The 18,669-nt window shown below is 49.0% G+C and overlaps 1 protein-coding gene across 1 annotated transcript; it reads left to right on the forward strand.

The window, feature by feature from the left end:
* The first annotated feature begins 485 nt into the window (after nt 1-485).
* On the forward strand, nt 486-11,628 carry LOC119967008 (left-right determination factor 2-like). Its single transcript, XM_038798997.1, has 4 exons — nt 486-1,976; nt 5,956-6,199; nt 8,011-8,247; nt 10,545-11,628. The coding sequence occupies exons 1-4, from the start codon at nt 1,673-1,675 to the stop codon at nt 10,873-10,875; spliced, it is 1,116 nt and encodes a 371-aa protein (XP_038654925.1). The 5' UTR covers nt 486-1,672; the 3' UTR covers nt 10,876-11,628.
* Nucleotides 11,629-18,669: the final 7,041 nt, after the last annotated feature.

Genomic DNA, 18,669 nt, shown 5'->3' on the forward strand with positions numbered 1-18,669 from the left:
TGCAAGCTAAGTGGAATTAGATCCTCTCATAACTCTTAAGAATACAAGAAATAGTATCAGGCGCAGGACATTCAGCCCTTCAATAAAATCATGGCTGATCTCCCACCTTAGCCGCACTATCCCACATTAATCCACATTATCCATTATTCCTTTATGAGACAAAAATCCAAATATCTCTTTCTTGAATATACTTAACAACAGAGTGTGATGAATGTTATTACCTTTAATTTAAAAAAAAATAAATTTAGAATACCCAATTATCTTTTCCAATTAAGGGGCAATTTAGTGTGGCCAATCCACCTACTCTGCACATCTTTGGGTTGTGGGGGTGAAACCCATGCAGACACGGGGAGAATGTGCAAACTCCACACAGACAGTGACCCAGGGCCGGGAACGAACCTGGGACCTCGGTGCCGTGAGGCAGCAGTGCTAACCCACTGCGCTCTTTTCATGTACTTAATGATCTGTTGAGCTGCTCGCAGAAAAATATTTTTCACTGTACCTCGGTACACGGGACAATAAACAAATCCAATCCAATGATCTGCCATGTTACAGGCCCTATACAAATGTAAAGTTGTTGTTGTGGGACACCACTTCTCTGGGTATGTCCACAAGTCAGTAGGGGCTCCTGGTCGAGCCCCTTGCATGCAAACATACAAATATATGAATTAAGAGGAGAAGTAGGCCATTCGGCCCCTCAGGTCTGCTCTGCCATTGGATGATCGATCTGTTTGTGCTTCAAGTTCCACATTCTCATTGAGCCCTTGATTCCCTTCCCTATCTCCGCCTTCAAAGTATTCAATGCCCCACTCCCCCCCCCGCCTCTCCCGAATTCTGAGGCGGACAGTTTCAAAGTCGCACAGCCCTATCTGAGAGAAAATAATCCTCCTAATTTTTGTCCAGAAAGGGCGTGCCCTCATTTTAAAACTGTGCCCCCTTGTTCTGGACCGACCCGCAAGAGGAAACATCCTTTCCACGTCCACCTTGTCAAGATGGCCCAGGGGCTTATAAACTTCAATCAAGTCACCCCTCACAGTGGAAACAAGCCTAGACTGTCCAACCATTCCTCATGAGACAACCCACTCATTCAGCGTATCAACCTCAACGTCGCTCAACAAACGTGCAGCAGATTTGTCATAAACTGCAGACAGAGAGAGACAGAAAATTCAGCTTGCTTGACCAGACCACCTCTTAAAGCTTCCTAACAGAGAGCGATTGCTAAAAAGCATTTAAAACCTCCGGGAGTAATTTTTTAAATAAAAAATCTGCTTGGGGTTTCAGAGTTGTTAATCCGCAAGGTGAACACAGTGGAAAGGGATAGGTGATTGAGTTAATACTGGAGGATTTCTACAGAAGGTGAAAACTGTCAGTCATTCTGTTTTAAATTGGGAGGGGGTGGCGTCGCAATGCTAAATCTCCTGCCCCTTTGATGTTTCACTGCCTCCTTTCAATTTTTGTGTATCCACCTCTGTCTGGAATGGAGATCAATGCCTGGCGCTCTCTTTATAAGCTGCTGTCAACAGCTCTGGATCAGACTGTGGGACTGTCTTAGTGAAGAGGTGCTTCCCAGGATCTGTGCTGAGGCAATCAGGAATAACGGAAAAGGAGGAAAACCTTCTCCCTGCTCGCCTGTGAGAGGTTGAAGGAAAATCCTCCCTGGTTTTAAAGCGAAATGGTCAGCGGTTGGAATATGCTGTTGGTCGCGGTGCTCTGCTCCTTACTGTGGTCTGTGTTGGCTGATGGGATTCACCACCATTATCATCACCATGTTGAGGAGGTCAAGGCTACAATGCTTGGGAAACTGGGGATGATGGAGGTGCCGCGCCTTGCCAAGAGAGACGCGGAGAACACGGTGGTCCCGGCTCACGTGAGGAACAAGTACATCTCCATGCTGCAGCTGCACAAGGACAAGGAGAGGAAGCGGAGAGCTCTGCCCAGCCTGGCCGGCATCCTACGAGGAGTTCCAGGCAATTTGGGTCAGTTACTCTTTTCCTAATATTCATACCTCTGCCACTGATCACCCTTATTCGGGATGTGGGTGCTCGCGTGTAAAAAGAATAAACCTACGTTTTTACTGTGCCTTTCAGGAAGCCGTTACAGTAAAAACGTGGTGTATTTTTTTGAAGTTCAGCCTCTGTTTTAATGTGGGAGACACAGAAGCTACTTTGTGCATAGCAGGATCCCACAATTAGAAATTAATGATTAGAAAATCTGCTTTTGTGATGTTGGTTGAGAAAAAAATATTGACCGGATAGTACTGGGGATCTTATACATCCGCTTACATGAGCAGATGGGGTTGACGTCTTATCTGAAAGACGCTATCTCCGACAGTGTGGCACTCCGCTCCCTCCGACAATGTATTCTGCCTTCAGATTTCTGGCATGGGATTTGAACTCCCAACTTCTGCCTCAGTGGAAGGAGTGCTACCAACTCAAATTTACATGTAGTGTACGGGGGGGGGGGGGGGGGGGGGGGGGGGGGGGGGCGGTGTCGTCTGAGAGTATGTGTATAGTCCGGGAGTGTGTGTATATTTAGTGTGGCCAATCCACCTAACCTGCACATCTTTGGGTTGTGGGGGGTGAGACCCACGCAGACACGGGGAGAATGTGCAAACTCCACACGGACAGTGACCCGGAGCCGGGATCAAACCCGGGGTCCTCCGATCCGTGAGGCAGCAGTGATAACCACTACGCCATTGTGCCATCCGGAAACAAGGATTATAAGGAGTACATAACTGAGGCTGTTTGAATTCTGTGTCCCTGTGGGTATTACCTCCCCCAGCCAGGATATCTAATCTTTTCGAGTAATTACCCAAGGTTTTCGTTTCCTTTTCAATCTTGCTGACTTGATTTTAAACCCTCGCTTGCACATTCCAATTTTAATATTCCTTTGGGCGAAAATATATTTATGTTTACCCATTCCCTGAGGATAGTTCTCAAACACCTGTCCCTAGTTTCATTTTTTTTAAAAAGATGTTTTGTGACCTGCCAATCCTGACTCAAGTTTGTTTAAATAGTATTGACGCACACCAGAGTGAGTGAGGGGCAGTTCCACTCGTCTCATTAACACAGTGTTGCCTCGCCTCACCCCAAGAAGCCAGATTTGGCACTTTTGTGAAGAAGGATTGCAGAAGGCTGTCTACTTTCCCTGCTGACTGCCCCATTGACTCTCATTGAGATCACTGTGAGGCTTGGATTAAACCAACTCGGTCTAGGCCAAGCAAGTTTATTTTCCAGTGTGGGGTTGCTGCCCCAGTGTAAATCTAATCAACCACTAATAAACATGTTCCACATCCTCAGCCCCAGCCCTGTCTGAAAGGCCCTTTTACAATTATAGCTGTAAATTGTTGAGTGATTCACACGGCCTGGCGCATTACAAAGGCCTCAACAGATTCTGTACTGTCTGCCAATGCACAGTTAACTCTCAGAATTTGATATGATGTCTTCTGAAGACGAGACACGAATATTCCCGGACAATAAAGGTTGGAAACGAGATTATAAGTGGCCGGTCTCGTTTTACATCACAGAAGGAGGCCATTGGGCCCATCGGGCCTATGCTGGCTGTCGAGAGGATTTAAAAAAAATTATACATTTAGAGTACCCAATTAATTTTTTCCAATTAAGCGGAAACTTAGTGTGGCCAATCCACCTACCCCGCACATCTTTGGGTTGTGGGGGTGAGACCCACGCAAACACGGGGAGAATGTGCAAACTCCATACGGACAGTGACCCAGAGCCGGATCGAACCTGGGGCCTGGGCAGTGTGAGGCAGCTGTGCTAACCACTGCGCCATAGTGCTGTCCCTAAGAGGATTTCTTCAGTTAGGCCCACTCCAAGCTTTTCAGCAAAGCCCTGCAAAGTATTCACAAAGTTACGGTTCAATCTGCTTCCCTTTCACACAGTGCGTTTCAGATCATAATTAATGACTCATTTTCCAGGGGCAGCAGGGTGGGGCAGTGGGTTAGCCCTGCTGCCTCAAGGCGCCGAGGTCCCAGGTTCAATCCCGGCTCTAGGTCACTGTCTGTGTGGAGTTTGCACATTCTCCCCGTGTTTGCGTGGGATTTGCCCCCCCCCCCAACCCAAGATGTGCAGAGTAGGTGGATTGGCCACGCTAAACTGCCCCTTAATTGGAAAAAACTGAATTGGATACTCTAAATTTCGATGAAAAAAAAAGACTCATTCTCCTGGCCTCCCCTCTGGTTCTTTTGCCATTACCAAGTGTAGTGCCAGAGCTGAACAACAATACTCCAACTGTGGCCCAGCCAATGTTTTACAAAAGCCAACATGTAACCTTCTTGATTTTACATTCTCTGCCTCTGTTAATAAAATCAAGAATCTCAGCTGCCACCTTTTTTTAAAACAACCTTCTCTACATGTCCTACCACGTTCAGCGATTCATAGAATTTATAAAGTGCAGAAAGAGGCCATTCGGCCCATCGAGCCTGCACTGACCCTTGGAAAGAGCACTCTACTTAAGCCCACACCTCCACCCTATCCCTGTAGACCAGCAACTTCACTAACCTTTTTGGACACTAAGGGCAATTTAGCATGGCCAATCCACCTAACCTGCACCTTTAAGGCAGCACGGTACCACAAGTGGATAGCACTGTGGCTTCACAGCTCCAGGGTTCCAGGTTCGATTCCCCGCTGGGTCACTGTCTGTGCGGAGTCTGCACTTTCTCCCCGTGTCTGCGTGGATTTCCTCTGGGTGCTCCGGTTTCCTCCCACAGTCCAAAGATGTGCAGATTCGGTGGATTGGCCATGATAAATTGCTCTTAATGACCAAAAAGGTTAGGAGGGGTTATTGGGTTATGGGGATAGGGTGGAAGTGAGGGCTTAAGTGGGTCGGTGTAGACTTGATGGGCCGAATGGGCTCCTTCTGTACTGTATGTTCTATGTTCTATCTTTGGGCTGTGGGAGGAAACCCACGCAGACATGGGGAGAATGTGCAGACTCCACAGACAGTGACCCGAGGTGGGAATCGAACCTGGGACCCTGGAGGTGTGAAGCAACTGTGCTCCCGTGCCGATTAGTGTTATAACCCCAGGCCACCCTACTGCTGCATCCCCTTTCAAATTGTACCACATCTACAAACCTGTTGAAAGGCTGGAGAAACAGATTAATAGATTTGTGCCAGGCAAGGCTCTCAAAGGGTGACAGACCGTACAAACAGGAGTAGTCCATTCGGCCCCTCGAGCCTGCTCCCCCATTTAATAAGGTCATGCTGATCTGATAGTTGCCTCAAATCCATATCCCGTTCCACACTTGATAACCTGTCTCCCCCCCCCCCCCTTGAGATCATAGAATGATCAATAGTTCATAGAAACCCTACAGTGCAGAAGGAAGCCATTCGGCCCATCGAGTTTGCACCGACCCTTCGGAAGACCATCCTACCCAGGCCCAATTCCTCACCCCATTCCTGAAGCTCCACCCTGAGGGGCAGTTTGGCATGGCCAACCCACCTAACCTGCACATCTTTGGACTGTGGGAGGAAACTAATCAAGAATCTATCGGCCATCTTCTGAAGAAGAGAGTTCTCAAGAAGACCCTCTGAGTGAAGGAATTTCTCTTCATCTCCGTTTTAAATGGGCAACCTCTAATTTTTAAACAGTAACCCCTGGTCCTAGATTCTCCGACAAGAGGAAATATCCTCTCTACGTCTACCCTTTCGTGACCCCTCAGGATCTTATATATTTTAATCAAGTGGCTACTTAATTTTCTAAACTCCAGGGGATGCAGGCCTGGACTATTAGTCTAGTACGCCCTCTCTGAATGCTTTCAATGTATTTACATTGGAGGGTAAATGCAGATAAGCTTCAGATCTGCCACGATTTAATGGGATGGCAAATCGGTATGAGGGGCAGAATGGCCTACTCCTGTTCCACTTAGTTTTTATACCTTGTTCTCCCTCCTAAAAAAATGTCACATTTTATATTGCTCTGCCCCCTTCCTGCAGATACAACAGGAGAGGTGCTGTATTCGGACCCCAGCAGGCAGAGGCTGATTTTTGATATGAAGGGGCTGATCCCTGAAAACAGTGAGGTGACCATGGCCGAGCTCAAGCTCTTCAAGAAAGGCGTCCACAAGGGAGCGCTCCCTCCCAGGAGACACAGCAGGCCAGTGAACAACGCCAGGGTCAGTGTGTACTGGGTCAAGATTTTGGCTGACGGCAGTAACAGGACCTCCCTCATAGACTCCAGGTAAGAACAAAGCTCCCTTTTGTTTTTCCTCCTTCTCTCTGCCCCTCCTCTCTGCAAAATTAGGCTCACCCCCCCCCCCCCCCCCAACCCACTTTGGTGGGCTCATCATGAGACAGGTTTGGAGTATCAGCCAATGATGACATAGATCATTGAAAGGAGCTCCATATTGACCAAGGGGGCAGGTTTAGCTCAGTTGGCTGGACATCTGGTTTGTGGTACTGAGGAAGGCCAGCAGCGTGGGTTCAATTCCCGTACCAGCTGAGGTTATTCATGCAGGCCCTCCCTTTTCAACCTTGCCCCTTGCCTGAGGTGTGCTAATCCTCAGGTTAAATCACCACCAGTCAGCTCTCCCCCCTCAAAGGGAAAAGCAGCCTATGGTCGTCATAGACTATGGTGATTTTATTGACCAAGGCCCATCTAGTTCATAATAATAATCTTTATTGTCACAAGTAGGCTTACATTAACACTGCAATGAAGTTACTGTGAAAATCTCCTAGTCGCCACACTCCGGCGCCCGCTCGGGTACACGGAGGGAGAATTCAGAATATCCAATTCACCACATCTTTCGGGACTTGTGGGAGGAAACCGGAGCACCCGGAAGAAACCCACGCAGACATGGGGAGAAAATGCTGACTCCGCACAGACAGTGACCCAAGCCGGGAATCGAACCTGGGACCCTGGAGCTGTGAAGCAGCAGTGCTAACCACTGTGCTACCGTGTTGCCCTGATACCCTCATGTTGATAATCACACTGTATAATAATGGTGTTGTTGACCATACATCAATTCTATTATTCAGATTAGAATAGTTCCAGTTTATTTTTTATAACTTTAAGAGTACCCAGTTCATTTTTTCCAATTAAGGGGCAATTTAGCGTGGCCAATCCACCTTGCACGGGCAAACAGGGGGAGAATGTGCAAACTCGACACGGATCGAACCTGGGACCTCGGCGCCGTGAGGCAGCAGAGCTAACCACTGCGCCACAGTGCTGCCCCTCGAATAGTCCCTCGAATGTGAGTTGGGGAACCCCCCCCCCCCCCCCCCAGTAGTGGCGAGATTTGGGAAACAAGTTCAGAGTCATAATCCTTGGATTATTAATGTACTGGAACCCAAAACATTACCGTCAGAAATAAATCCATCTCGTTCACATTTGAATGAATGCTGAGGATTAGGGTGAAGCAGGATAGGAAGAGGCTTTTGAGGAACATAAACAGCGGAGTTCAGTTTGTCATTGTGTAGTTGAGGAGACAATTCGGCCCATTGAGCTTGTGTCAGCCCTTTGAAAGAGTTATCCAATGAATGGCCAGTTTTGCTGTACGGTAGCATGGTGGTTAGCATAAATGTTTCACAGCTCCAGGGTCCCAGGTTCGATTCCCGGCTGGGTCACTGTCTGTGCGGAGTCTGCACGTCCTCCCCGTGTGTGCGTGGGTTTCCTCCGGGTGCTCCGGTTTCCTCCCACAGTCCAAGATGTGCGGGTTAGGTGGATTGGCCATGATAAATTGCCCGTAGTGTCCTAAAAAGTAAGGTTATGGGGGGGGGTTGTTGGGTTACGGGTATAGGGTGGATACGTGGGTTTGAGTAGGGTGATCATTGCTCGGCACAACATCGAGGGCCGAAGGGCCTGTTCTGTGCTGTACTGTTCTATGTTCTATGTTTAGCGTCGCCATTTCCTCAAGTTTGGACTGCACGCAGCTGACTGAAATACTGATCCTGCAGATTTTGTTTGGACGTTACGTTGGCTTCTAAGTGCGGGTTGCTGCCTGCTGCTGCTGTGCTGAGGTGATAACATTTTTGTTCCCTGCTCTGCGACAGGCTGATCCCCATTCTCGACTCTGGGTGGAAAATGTTCGACGTCACCCAGGCTGTCCACTACTGGCAGAACACCGAGGAGAGTATGATGTACCTGGAGGTCTGGATGGAAGCTGAGCGACCAGGCCGGCACGCTGCTGAGCTGGCCAGATTCGTCAGCTTCACATCCCAGAATCCTGCTGACCGGAAGCTGGGGAAACCGGAATTGGTCCTGTACACCCTCAACTTCAACGAGTACGGGTATGTGTCTTTTCCCAGTGCCCTCGCAGACTTTAAAATTTAAATTTAGAGTACCCAATTATTATTCTTTTTCCAACTGAGGGCCAATTTCGCGTGGCTAATCCACCTACCATGCACATCTTTTTATTTTTTAACCAGTATTTCTGGCTTAGCACAGGGCAAAATCGCTGTCTTTTAAAGCAGACGAGGCAGGCCAGCAGCACGGTTCGATTCCCGTACCAGCCTCCCCGGACAGGCGCCGGAATGTGGCGACTAGGGGCTTTTCACAGGAACTTCATTGAAGCCTACTCGTGACAATAAGCGATTTTCATTTTTCATTATTTGTTCTTTTGTTACTCCTCCGTGATTTTTCTGCTGGCTTGCTGCTGCAGTGTCAGACAGATACTAATGTGTGAGATGTCAGCATACTTGCTTATCAAACTCATTTGGAGGCACAATGGTGGAACAAGGAAGCTCTGGCAGGCACCATGTTGAAAGCCTCATTGTTTAGGATGGGATCAATGTCACGCTGACCCTGATTGGGGTGCACCTGGTTTTACTGTGTGCTTTTGCTGTGTGCTGTGGAGTTGGCAGCAATTCAATCCAGGAACTCCCATTTATACTCCCGTCTGGTGCCGCCACTGCTGCTGTCACACAGAAATAATCTGGGATTGAGGGATGGTCAAGGGGATTGGGGATCAGCAGCAATAAGAATGGGCGAGTTTAGGGGTGGGGGGGGGGGGGGGATTTGGGGTAGTGGACAGGATCTTAGTGCTGTTTGGAATCATTTACTTACTGGTATCCCAAGGAACAACAGTCAAACTATTAGTGTGGGGTGTCAGGGAGGGGTATATGAATCAATTTTCCCTCGTGTACTGTCCCCCTGTGGGGTTTGGTCATGTAGCAGTTACATTACTGAACTGACAATTCAGAGATTGTGGGCCCGATCGAACAGCCACACTCAGCCCGAAAGGCAGCTTGCTTGCACAGTGTGGCCAATAGAAGCTGGGAAATGAAAATTGCTTATTGTCACAAATAGGCTTCAAATGAAGTTACTGTGAAAAGCCCCTAGTCGCCACATTCCGGCACCTGTTCGGGGAGGCTGGTACAGGAATTGAACCGTGCTGCTGGCTTGCCTTGGTCTGCTTTAAAAGATCTACCCGGCTCCCGGGATCTACCCGGCTCCCGGGATCTACCCGGCTCCCGGGATCTACCCGGCTCGCAACATTTCGTGGGATCTAATGTGATCTGGCGAGACATTGTGATGCAAATCCAGCCCATTGTGGGCAGGATCACTATCAGGCAAATCTGCATATTAAAGCAAGACAGCTAGTCTCATTTTAATGTGCAGATTCCCGAGGTACAGAAGGCGCTGGGATCTATCGCCTTCACCTCAGAGACCTGGGGTGAGTGCCATTCAGCACTGGTCTCCACTAACAGAATTGGGTCACCCAGGGGATCGGAGGCCCCCAAGTGCAGGCACCTGGGTGCCAGCCTGGCACTGCCAAGGTGTCCAGGTGGCACTGCTAGCTGGCAGGGGCACTGCCATGTTGGCACTGCCAATGTGCCAAGCTGGCAATGTTTGCACAGTGGTGATCAGGCCAGGAGGGTGCCGTGTGTTGGGTGAGCTGGGGGCCCTCCCAAGGTGCATTGGGGTGGGTCAGGGGTCACTATGTGGGCTCAAGGGATTGGGACACCATTGGAAAATGGTGTCCCGGTCCCTCACTACACTGGGGAGTTCCAGTGAGTCAGTGGGGTTGTGTGCGGCCTCAGTCACGCGTTCTCTGCTGAGGTCCCCTATCTAACGCGAGTGCTGTTTTATAGCCTTACGTGACTCAGCGCTGAGTGCCGGGAAGCACGTGGCTAAACGTGCTTGCTATGGAACTTTGTTCCCATTCTGTTAAACTCTGCCCTGTTTGTATAAATCCCACCCTGGATTCAGTAGAAGCGATCGTTGGGAATGATCATGAAATCCAAATGATTCACAAATGTCCTTTCGGAATGAAGACCGCAGCCTGGAATTATGACACCTTGGTCCTTAACTAGCCTCTGGTGTGGCCGAGCAAATTGACCTTATGGATCAAAACTGCTGCTGCAACCCACTTCTCAAAGGGCAATTAGGAATCGGCAATAAATGGCAGCCTGGTTGGCAATGCCCACATCCCAGGCATGATTGAAATAAAAAATACATGAGTCTGTGTGCAGCCAATGGCCTGGATCATGCCGCGAATGGCATTTATTGCTGCAGCAGAAATAAATTTCAGTCACCTTGCTGTAAGATATTTTCTTACAAACCTGCTTCTTTCCTTTTTTTTTAGAGCTGATGGGGACTGTGCTGGGAGCCGAAACCGGAGAAGTGGGAGCTGCTGCAGGCAGGAATACTTCATCAACTTCAGGGAGCTGACCTGGACGCAGTACTGGATCATCGAGCCCCCCGGCTACCAGGCCTTTCACTGCGTGGGGGGCTGCAAGCAGCCACAGTGGCCCTTCGACTATGGTGAGAGGAGCTGTGCGGTGGTGGAGAGCGCCTCCCTGCCCGTGATGTACCTGGTGAAGAAGGGGGACTACACCGAGATCGAGGTGGCAGAGTTCCCCAACATGATCACTGAGAAGTGTGGCTGCACCATGGACAACGTCTCGGTGATTTAACGGCGACCTCCGTGGGTCGATGGGGTGCCCTGACCTTGCTTTGTCCTTTACCTTGGTTCCCCCTTTCCACAAAGGCCTGGCGGACCTATGTTTCCATGGTTACCAACACTTAACGTCCAACTTAGCAACTTAGACCTTGTTCTCTAAGTCGCCTGGGCAACCAGATGTCGGCGGGTGATTTGGATGGGAGTAGTTGGGAGAGGGGAGTTGCCATGATCTAGCCTGGTCCTCCTGAAAGTGGGCAGCTCAGTTGGTGGCGCATCGTAGATTTTTAATCTGCGGCTCTGGGCTTTTGGAATTATCCATATCTTTGTATTCAGTCTCGGGATCTGGCCACCGCCGGCAGTTATTGCTCATTTCTGGTCGCCCTGCAAAGGTGGTGATGCTGTGTCACCTTCATGAACCACCGGTGCCGATTTGATGCAGCAAGCCTGCTCACTAGGCCGCTTCATAGTCGGACACCTTGGTGTGTGGACTGGAGTCCCATCGAGGTCCAAACCAGGTAATCAGGATAGCAGCTTACTCCTTCCCTAAAGTGAGATCAGTGAACAAGTCGTGTTTTTAAATCCCAACAGCTTCCTGGCTACTATTTACTGCAAATTCTCTGAAATAAATCACTATGCCCCCCTGCCAAATTTAAATTCCTTTTTTTAAATATAAATTTAGAGTACCCAATTCATTTTTTTCCAATTAAGGGGCAATTTAGCATGGCCAATCGACCTAGCCTGCACATCTTTGGGTTGTGGGGGTGAAACCCACGCAAACACGGGGAGAATGTGCAAACTCCACACGGACAGTGACCCAGAGCCGGGATTGAACCTGGGACCTCGGCGCCGTGAGGCAGCAGGGCTAACCACTGCGCCACCTTGCTGTCAAATTTAAATTCTCAACTACCACGCTGTGGTTTGACCTCTCCTCCTCCAGGATTATCAGGTCAGATTTCTGGATTATTTATCCAGTAATAGAGCCATTATTCCACCAGACTCGTGGCGCTATCCAGTCCTAAGATGAGATGGGCAGTTATTTAGACAGCACTCTGGGTGTGTCTCGACTGTAAAGGTACGCTTCCCATTCAACTAGAACCTAGCCAAAACACTAGAAGCACTTAATCATATTGGAATCATTCGAAAGAAGTGTCTTTTGAAACATACACGTCACATGGGAAGGCGTAGATACTGAGAAGGGAAAGGCGGCTCGAGAGTGAGGGGTCTGATGTTGAAGTCTTTCGGCAAATGACCTTATTATGGGAGTGGGAAGTGGGAAAATCTCCACTGCTGCACCCACACGTGTATCTGTTGGAAATGCAGATCATAAAATAATGGAGCCCACCGTCCTGCCCACCCCCAGCTATATAGATCTATCTATTTCGGTGATCATGGGGAAAGATCACACAACTTTTACCACATGGAACCAGAGATTTGAGATTGTGTTGTGTCCGTTAAGACCAGCTGAAGGTTGGAGCTTTCCATGTGATTGAAGTGGCCGTTTATTAGAGAAAGAGACAGTTCTGCTGTCTCGTGATGGGACATATTCCTTGGGTATGGAGTCATTGTTGTCATGATGACCACACCGAGATTCCAAAGCATGTATGATATTTGTAAATAAAAAATTAAATAAACTATATATTGAGTCAATCCCAGTGGGGGAAGCGTGGTGTTGTTATATTTCTTTGCTGTTTTTATCCCCTGGAGTCGGGAGGTCATGTGTTTCAAGTCCCATTCCAGGGGTGAGATTCTCCGTTGGCTGACGCTGAAATCGGGGCATACCGTCAGGCGGAGGATAGTTTCCGACGCCGAAATCGCGGCAGGCGTCGGTTTGATGCTGAATCGTGATGCTCCGCCTTCTCAAACAGCGTCAATGCGACTCACGCAGTTGAAACACCGTTCGCATCTCATTAGTGGGCCCATCCGTGAATCTCCCCCTCCGATGGGCCGTGTTCCCGATACGTGTGGTCCACGTGAGCTCCCACAAATCGTGAGCCTGGCGTGGTGGCTGCTGAGAGAGAGAAAGCACATACGGACAATGTCCAGCACCACCATACTTCGCCGTTGGCCAGGGGGACTTCTGCCAGGGCCTGAGGGAATAGTAGGGGGGTGGCCAGGAGGTGGGCTGTGGGATCGGGTTGGACAGGTACACAACACCATTACCGCAGCCGGCAAGGCAACCACATGGCTGTGCATGCCACTGACAGCCCGCTTTAAACCTGGTGCCCTGGGTCGTATAGGTGACCCATCCCGGGGTGCACTCTGACCCCAGCACTCTGACCCCAGCCGACCCATCAGCTGTAATGGTCGCTCCAGCACCACCTGTCCCATCTTTTCGCCCCGATCAGTGTGTGTGTGTGTGTGTGTGTGTGTGTGTGGGGGGGGGGAGTATTTAGTCTAAGCGCAGCTGCAGCTTGTCAGACCTGAGAGTGCCCATCACGGATCCGGCACCGTTTTCCGTGGGTTTTGCTGATGTTCCACGCGGCGCCGGTGCTAGTCCCTCACCGGCAGCAGAATCGATCAGGTGTGGTGCCGATTTGTGAAACTCCACGGATTCTCTGTGGGCATCAGCACTTAGACTCAGAGGCGGAGAAACCAGCCCCAGACATTTGAGCGTATAATCCCGACGGACACACCCAGTACAGTACAGTAAAATAAACAGCAATTACTGTGGACGCTGGAATCTGAAATAAAACTAGAAAATACCTGACAATCTCAGCAGGTCTGTCAGCAACTGTGGTGAGAGAACGGAGCTATCTTTCAGGTCTGGGAGACCGGTTGTCAAAGTCCAGATGGGAAACGTTCACTCCCTTCTCTCCCCACAGATGCTGTCAGACCTGCTGAGGTTGTCCATTATTTTCTGTTTTTGTTTTACTCCCAGGCACTGCTGCCTCTCAGCGCCAGGGACCCTGTGCGGAGTCTGCCCGTCCTCCCCGTGTCTATGTGGGTTTCCTCCGGGTGCTCTGGTTTCCTCCCACAGTCCAAAGATGCGCAGGTTAGGTGGATTGGCCATGATAAATTTCCCTTAGTGTCCAAAGGTTACATGGGGCCACGGTGATAGGGTGGGGACATGGCCTAAGTATGGTGCACCTCTCGGAGGGTCGGTGCAGATCCGATGGGCCGAATGGCCTCCTTCTGCACTGTTGTGATTCTATGGTAAGTTCTGGGAAATGAAAGATTTTCAGTGCTATGGGGAAAGAGTTGGGGGAGTGAGATTATCGAGTTGCACTCTGACTTGCCAACCTTTCTCTCAAGGATTGTTCACTGCACCATCTAGTCTCTTCATTCCTCTCTCCTTTCCCCATGAACTGTGGCCCTCCCGTCTTCCCATCCCATTCCTTCTCATTATCAAGCAAACCTTTCCCAAGTCAGTGAATAGAGGCCATAATTTTTAAAGATCAATTTAGAGTACCCAATTTATTTTGTCCCATGGGCAGCAGGGTAGCATTGTGGATAGCACAATTGCTTCACAGCTCCAGGGTCCCAGGTTCGATTCTGGCTTGGGTCACTGTCTGTACGGAGTCTGCACATCCTCCCCGTGTCTGCGTGGGTTTCCTCCGGGTGCTCCGGTTTACTCCCACAGTCCAAAGATGTGCAGGTTAGGTGGATTGGCCATGCTAAATTGCCCTCAGTGTCCAAAATTGCCCTTGGTGTTGGGTGGGATTACTGGGTTATGGGGATAGGGTGGAGGTGTGGGCTTGGGTAGGGTGCTCTTTCCAAGAGCCGGTGCAGACTCGATGGGCCGAATGTCCTCCTTCTGCACTGTAAATTCTATGAAAAAAAATGAATATAAAACAATAATTATAACCCTTATTGTCACAAGTAGGCTGACATTAACACTGCAATGAAGTTACAGTGAAAAGCTCCTAGTCGCCATATTCCGGCACCTGTTCGGGTACACTGAGGGAGAATTCAGAAATACCAAGTCACTAATAGCACGGGACTTGTGGGAGGAAACCGGAGCACCCGGAGAAAATCCACGCAGACACGGGGAGAACATGCAGACTCCGCACAGACAGTGACCCAAGCCGGGAATCGAATCTGGGACCTTGGAACTGTGAAGCAACAGTGATAACCATTGTGCTACCGCGATGCCAGACTTGCTGAGTTTTAAAAAAATCTTAGAGTACCCAATTCATTGGGGCAATTTAGCGTGGCCAATCCACCTATCCTGCACATCTTTGGATTGTGGGGGTGAAACCCACGCAAACACGGGGAGAATGTGCAAACTCCACACGGACAGTGACCCAGAGCCGGTATCGAACCTGGGACCTCAGCACCCTGAGGCAGCAGGGCTAACCAACTGCACCACCGTGCTGCCCCAGACTTGCTGAGTTTATCCAGCGTTTTCTGTTGTATTATATGAGAGGAGAGGCCAGGGTGGGATGAGTAATCTAAATCTTTAACAGGTCAAGCAGGGGCACAAAAAAAACCCAAGGAAATGAACACTTTAAAACTCAGAGGAAGGTGTAAATTTGAGATCATCAAGAGAACAAATGGAGAGATTAAGGAGTTTTTAAAAAATATGTGAGGGCGTTAAAACATCAATGTATGAATGGCAGATTCCCATCGTTTGGAATGTCTGCAATCACAGGATAAATTTGAAAATGTACCGTCCATTCCAACCCCCCCCACCCCGGCCTCAGCCAATCTGATGGAATTCTCAGTGACCCCCGACATACCCTCGATCTAACCTGAGCTACTCTGATATCTGACTCACACCCAGCCAGTGCATTGCCAGACTTCTGTCACCAGGCTGGAAGGGGAATTCTTCAGAGCAGCATTAGCAGTTGATTTACATCAAAGAATTGTGCAGGAGGAAATGTAATCAGCCCAGCGCATTGAGATCAGGGAACGTGCAGATATTGTTAATGGACAGTCAATGTTTTGTTTTCAGAAAGACAGGGGAATGAGATATCTTGCTGTTACCCATCATTGTCTAAATGCAATACACAAGATTCTCAGCCTCCTGCCTCTCTCTGTGCAGAGTTAACCACCCAGCTATCTGCAGAGTTAACTCACCTCTTGACTCCCCAGTCCAGAGGACAATAAGACATAGGAGTAGATGTGGGCCATTCGGCCCATCGAGTTTGCTCCTCCACTCAATGAGATCATGACTGATTTGATATAATCCTCAACTCCACTTTCCTGCCTTATCCCCCTATCCCTTGATTTCCTTACTGATTAACTATCTCAGCCTTGAACATAATGACCCACCTCTGCAGCTCTCTGCGGTAAATGAGCAATTCTGAAATTATGCCCTCTGGTCCTAGACTCTCCCATCAATCCACTATCTACAAGGTGCAAGTTAGGAATGTGATGGAATACTCTCCACTTGCCTGGATGAGTGCACCTCCAACAACTCTCAAAGAGGCTCAACACTGTCCACGATAAAATAGCCCACTTGATTGGCACGCCACAAATATTCACTCCCGCCGCCGCCGATGAACAGTGGCAGCCATATGTACCATCTGGGGCGACACAGTGGCACAGCGGTTAGCACTGCTGCCTCACAGCGCCAGGGACCTGGCTTCGATTCTGACCTCGGCTGACTGTGTGGAGTCTGCACGTTCTCCCGTGTCTGTGTGGGTTTCCTCCGGGTGCTCCGGTTTCCTCCCACAGTCCAAAGATGTGCAAGTTAGGTGAATTATCCATGCTAAATTGTCCCTTAGGGTAGAAAGATTGGGTGGGGACACAGGGTTAGAGCAGGGATTGGGCCTAGGTATGGTGCTCTTCCGAAGGGTCGGCGCTGACTTGATGGGCTGAATGGTCTACTTCTGTACTGCAGGGATTCTATCATCTACAACATGCACTGCTGGAACTCATTAGGGCTCTTTAGTCAGCACCTTCCAAACCCATGACTGCTTCCATCTATTCTAGAAGGACGGAGCAGCAGACACATGGGAAACATCATCACCTCCTGATCCTGACTTGGAAATATATCGCCGTTCCTTCACTGTCACTGGGTCAAAATCCTGGAACTCCCCCATGGAAAATCCTGGAACATCACCGTGGGTGTACCTACACCTCAGAGACTGCAGCAGTTCAAGAAGGCAGCTCACCACCACCCTCTCAAGGGCAATTAGGCATGGGCAACAAATGCTGGCTTAATCAGTGATGCCCACATCCCGTAAATGAATGAGTAGAACACTCAAACCCATATGGACACTTACAAACTCACACCCATACACTATTACTCATGCACTCATACTTACATAGCCACACACACACAATATACACAGCCTCTCACACACATTTAACTCAAATATATACCGATGTACAAGCACAAAAGCTCACAAACATACTCACATATATGTGCACATGCTCACTCACAAAGGCACACACACCTAAACCTACAGGCACACACATATATACACCTAAACCTACAGGCACACACATATACACAGCTACACCTACAGGCATACACATATACACACCTACACCTACAGGCACACACATATACACACCTACAGGCACATACATATACACACCTACACCTACAGGCACGCACATATACACACCTACACCTACAGGCACACACATATACACACCTACACCTACAGGCACACACATATATACACACCTACAGGCGCTCACATATACACACCTACAGGCACACACATATACACACCTAAACCTACAGGCACACACATATACACACCTACACCTACAGGAACACACATATACATACCTACACCTACAAGCACACACATATACACACCTACAGGCACACACATATACACACCTACGCCTACAGGCACTCACATATACACACCTACACCTTCAGGCACACACATATACACACCCACACCTACAGGCACACACATATACACACCTACACCTACAGGCACACACATATACACACCTACACCTACAGGCACACACATATACACACCTACACCTACAGGCACACACATATACACACCTACAGGCACACACATATACACACCTACACCTACAGGCACACACATATACACACCTACACCTACAGGCACACACATATACACACCTACACCTACAGGCACACACATATACACACCTACAGGCACACACATATACACACCTACACCTACAGGCACACACATATACACACCTACACCTGCAGGCACACACATATACACATCGACACCTACAGGCACACACATATACACACCTACAGGCACACACATATACACACCTAAACCTACAGGCACACACATATACACACCTACACCTACAGGAACACACATATACATACCTACAGCTACAAGCACACACATATACACACCTACAGGCACACACATATACACACCTATGCCTACAGGCACTCACATATACACACCTACACCTACAGGCACACACATATACACACCCACACCTACAGGCACACACATATACACACCCATACCTACAGGCACACACATATACACACCTACACCTACAGGCACACACATATACACACCTACACCTACAGGCACACACATATACACACCTACAGGCACACACATATACACACCCACACCTACAGGCACACACATATACACACCTACACCTACAGGCACACACATATACACACCTACACCTACAGGCACACACATATACACACCTACACCTACAGGCACACACATATACACACCTACAGGCACACACATATACACACCTACACCTACAGGCACACACATATACACACCTACACCTGCAGGCACACACATATACACATCGACACCTACAGGCACACACATATACACACCTACAGGCACACACATATACACACCTACAGGCACACACATATACACACCTACAGGCACACACATGTACACACCTACAGGCA

This window comes from Scyliorhinus canicula, chromosome 6 (genome assembly GCF_902713615.1).
Source record: "Scyliorhinus canicula chromosome 6, sScyCan1.1, whole genome shotgun sequence".
Classification (NCBI taxonomy): Eukaryota; Metazoa; Chordata; class Chondrichthyes; order Carcharhiniformes; family Scyliorhinidae; genus Scyliorhinus; species Scyliorhinus canicula.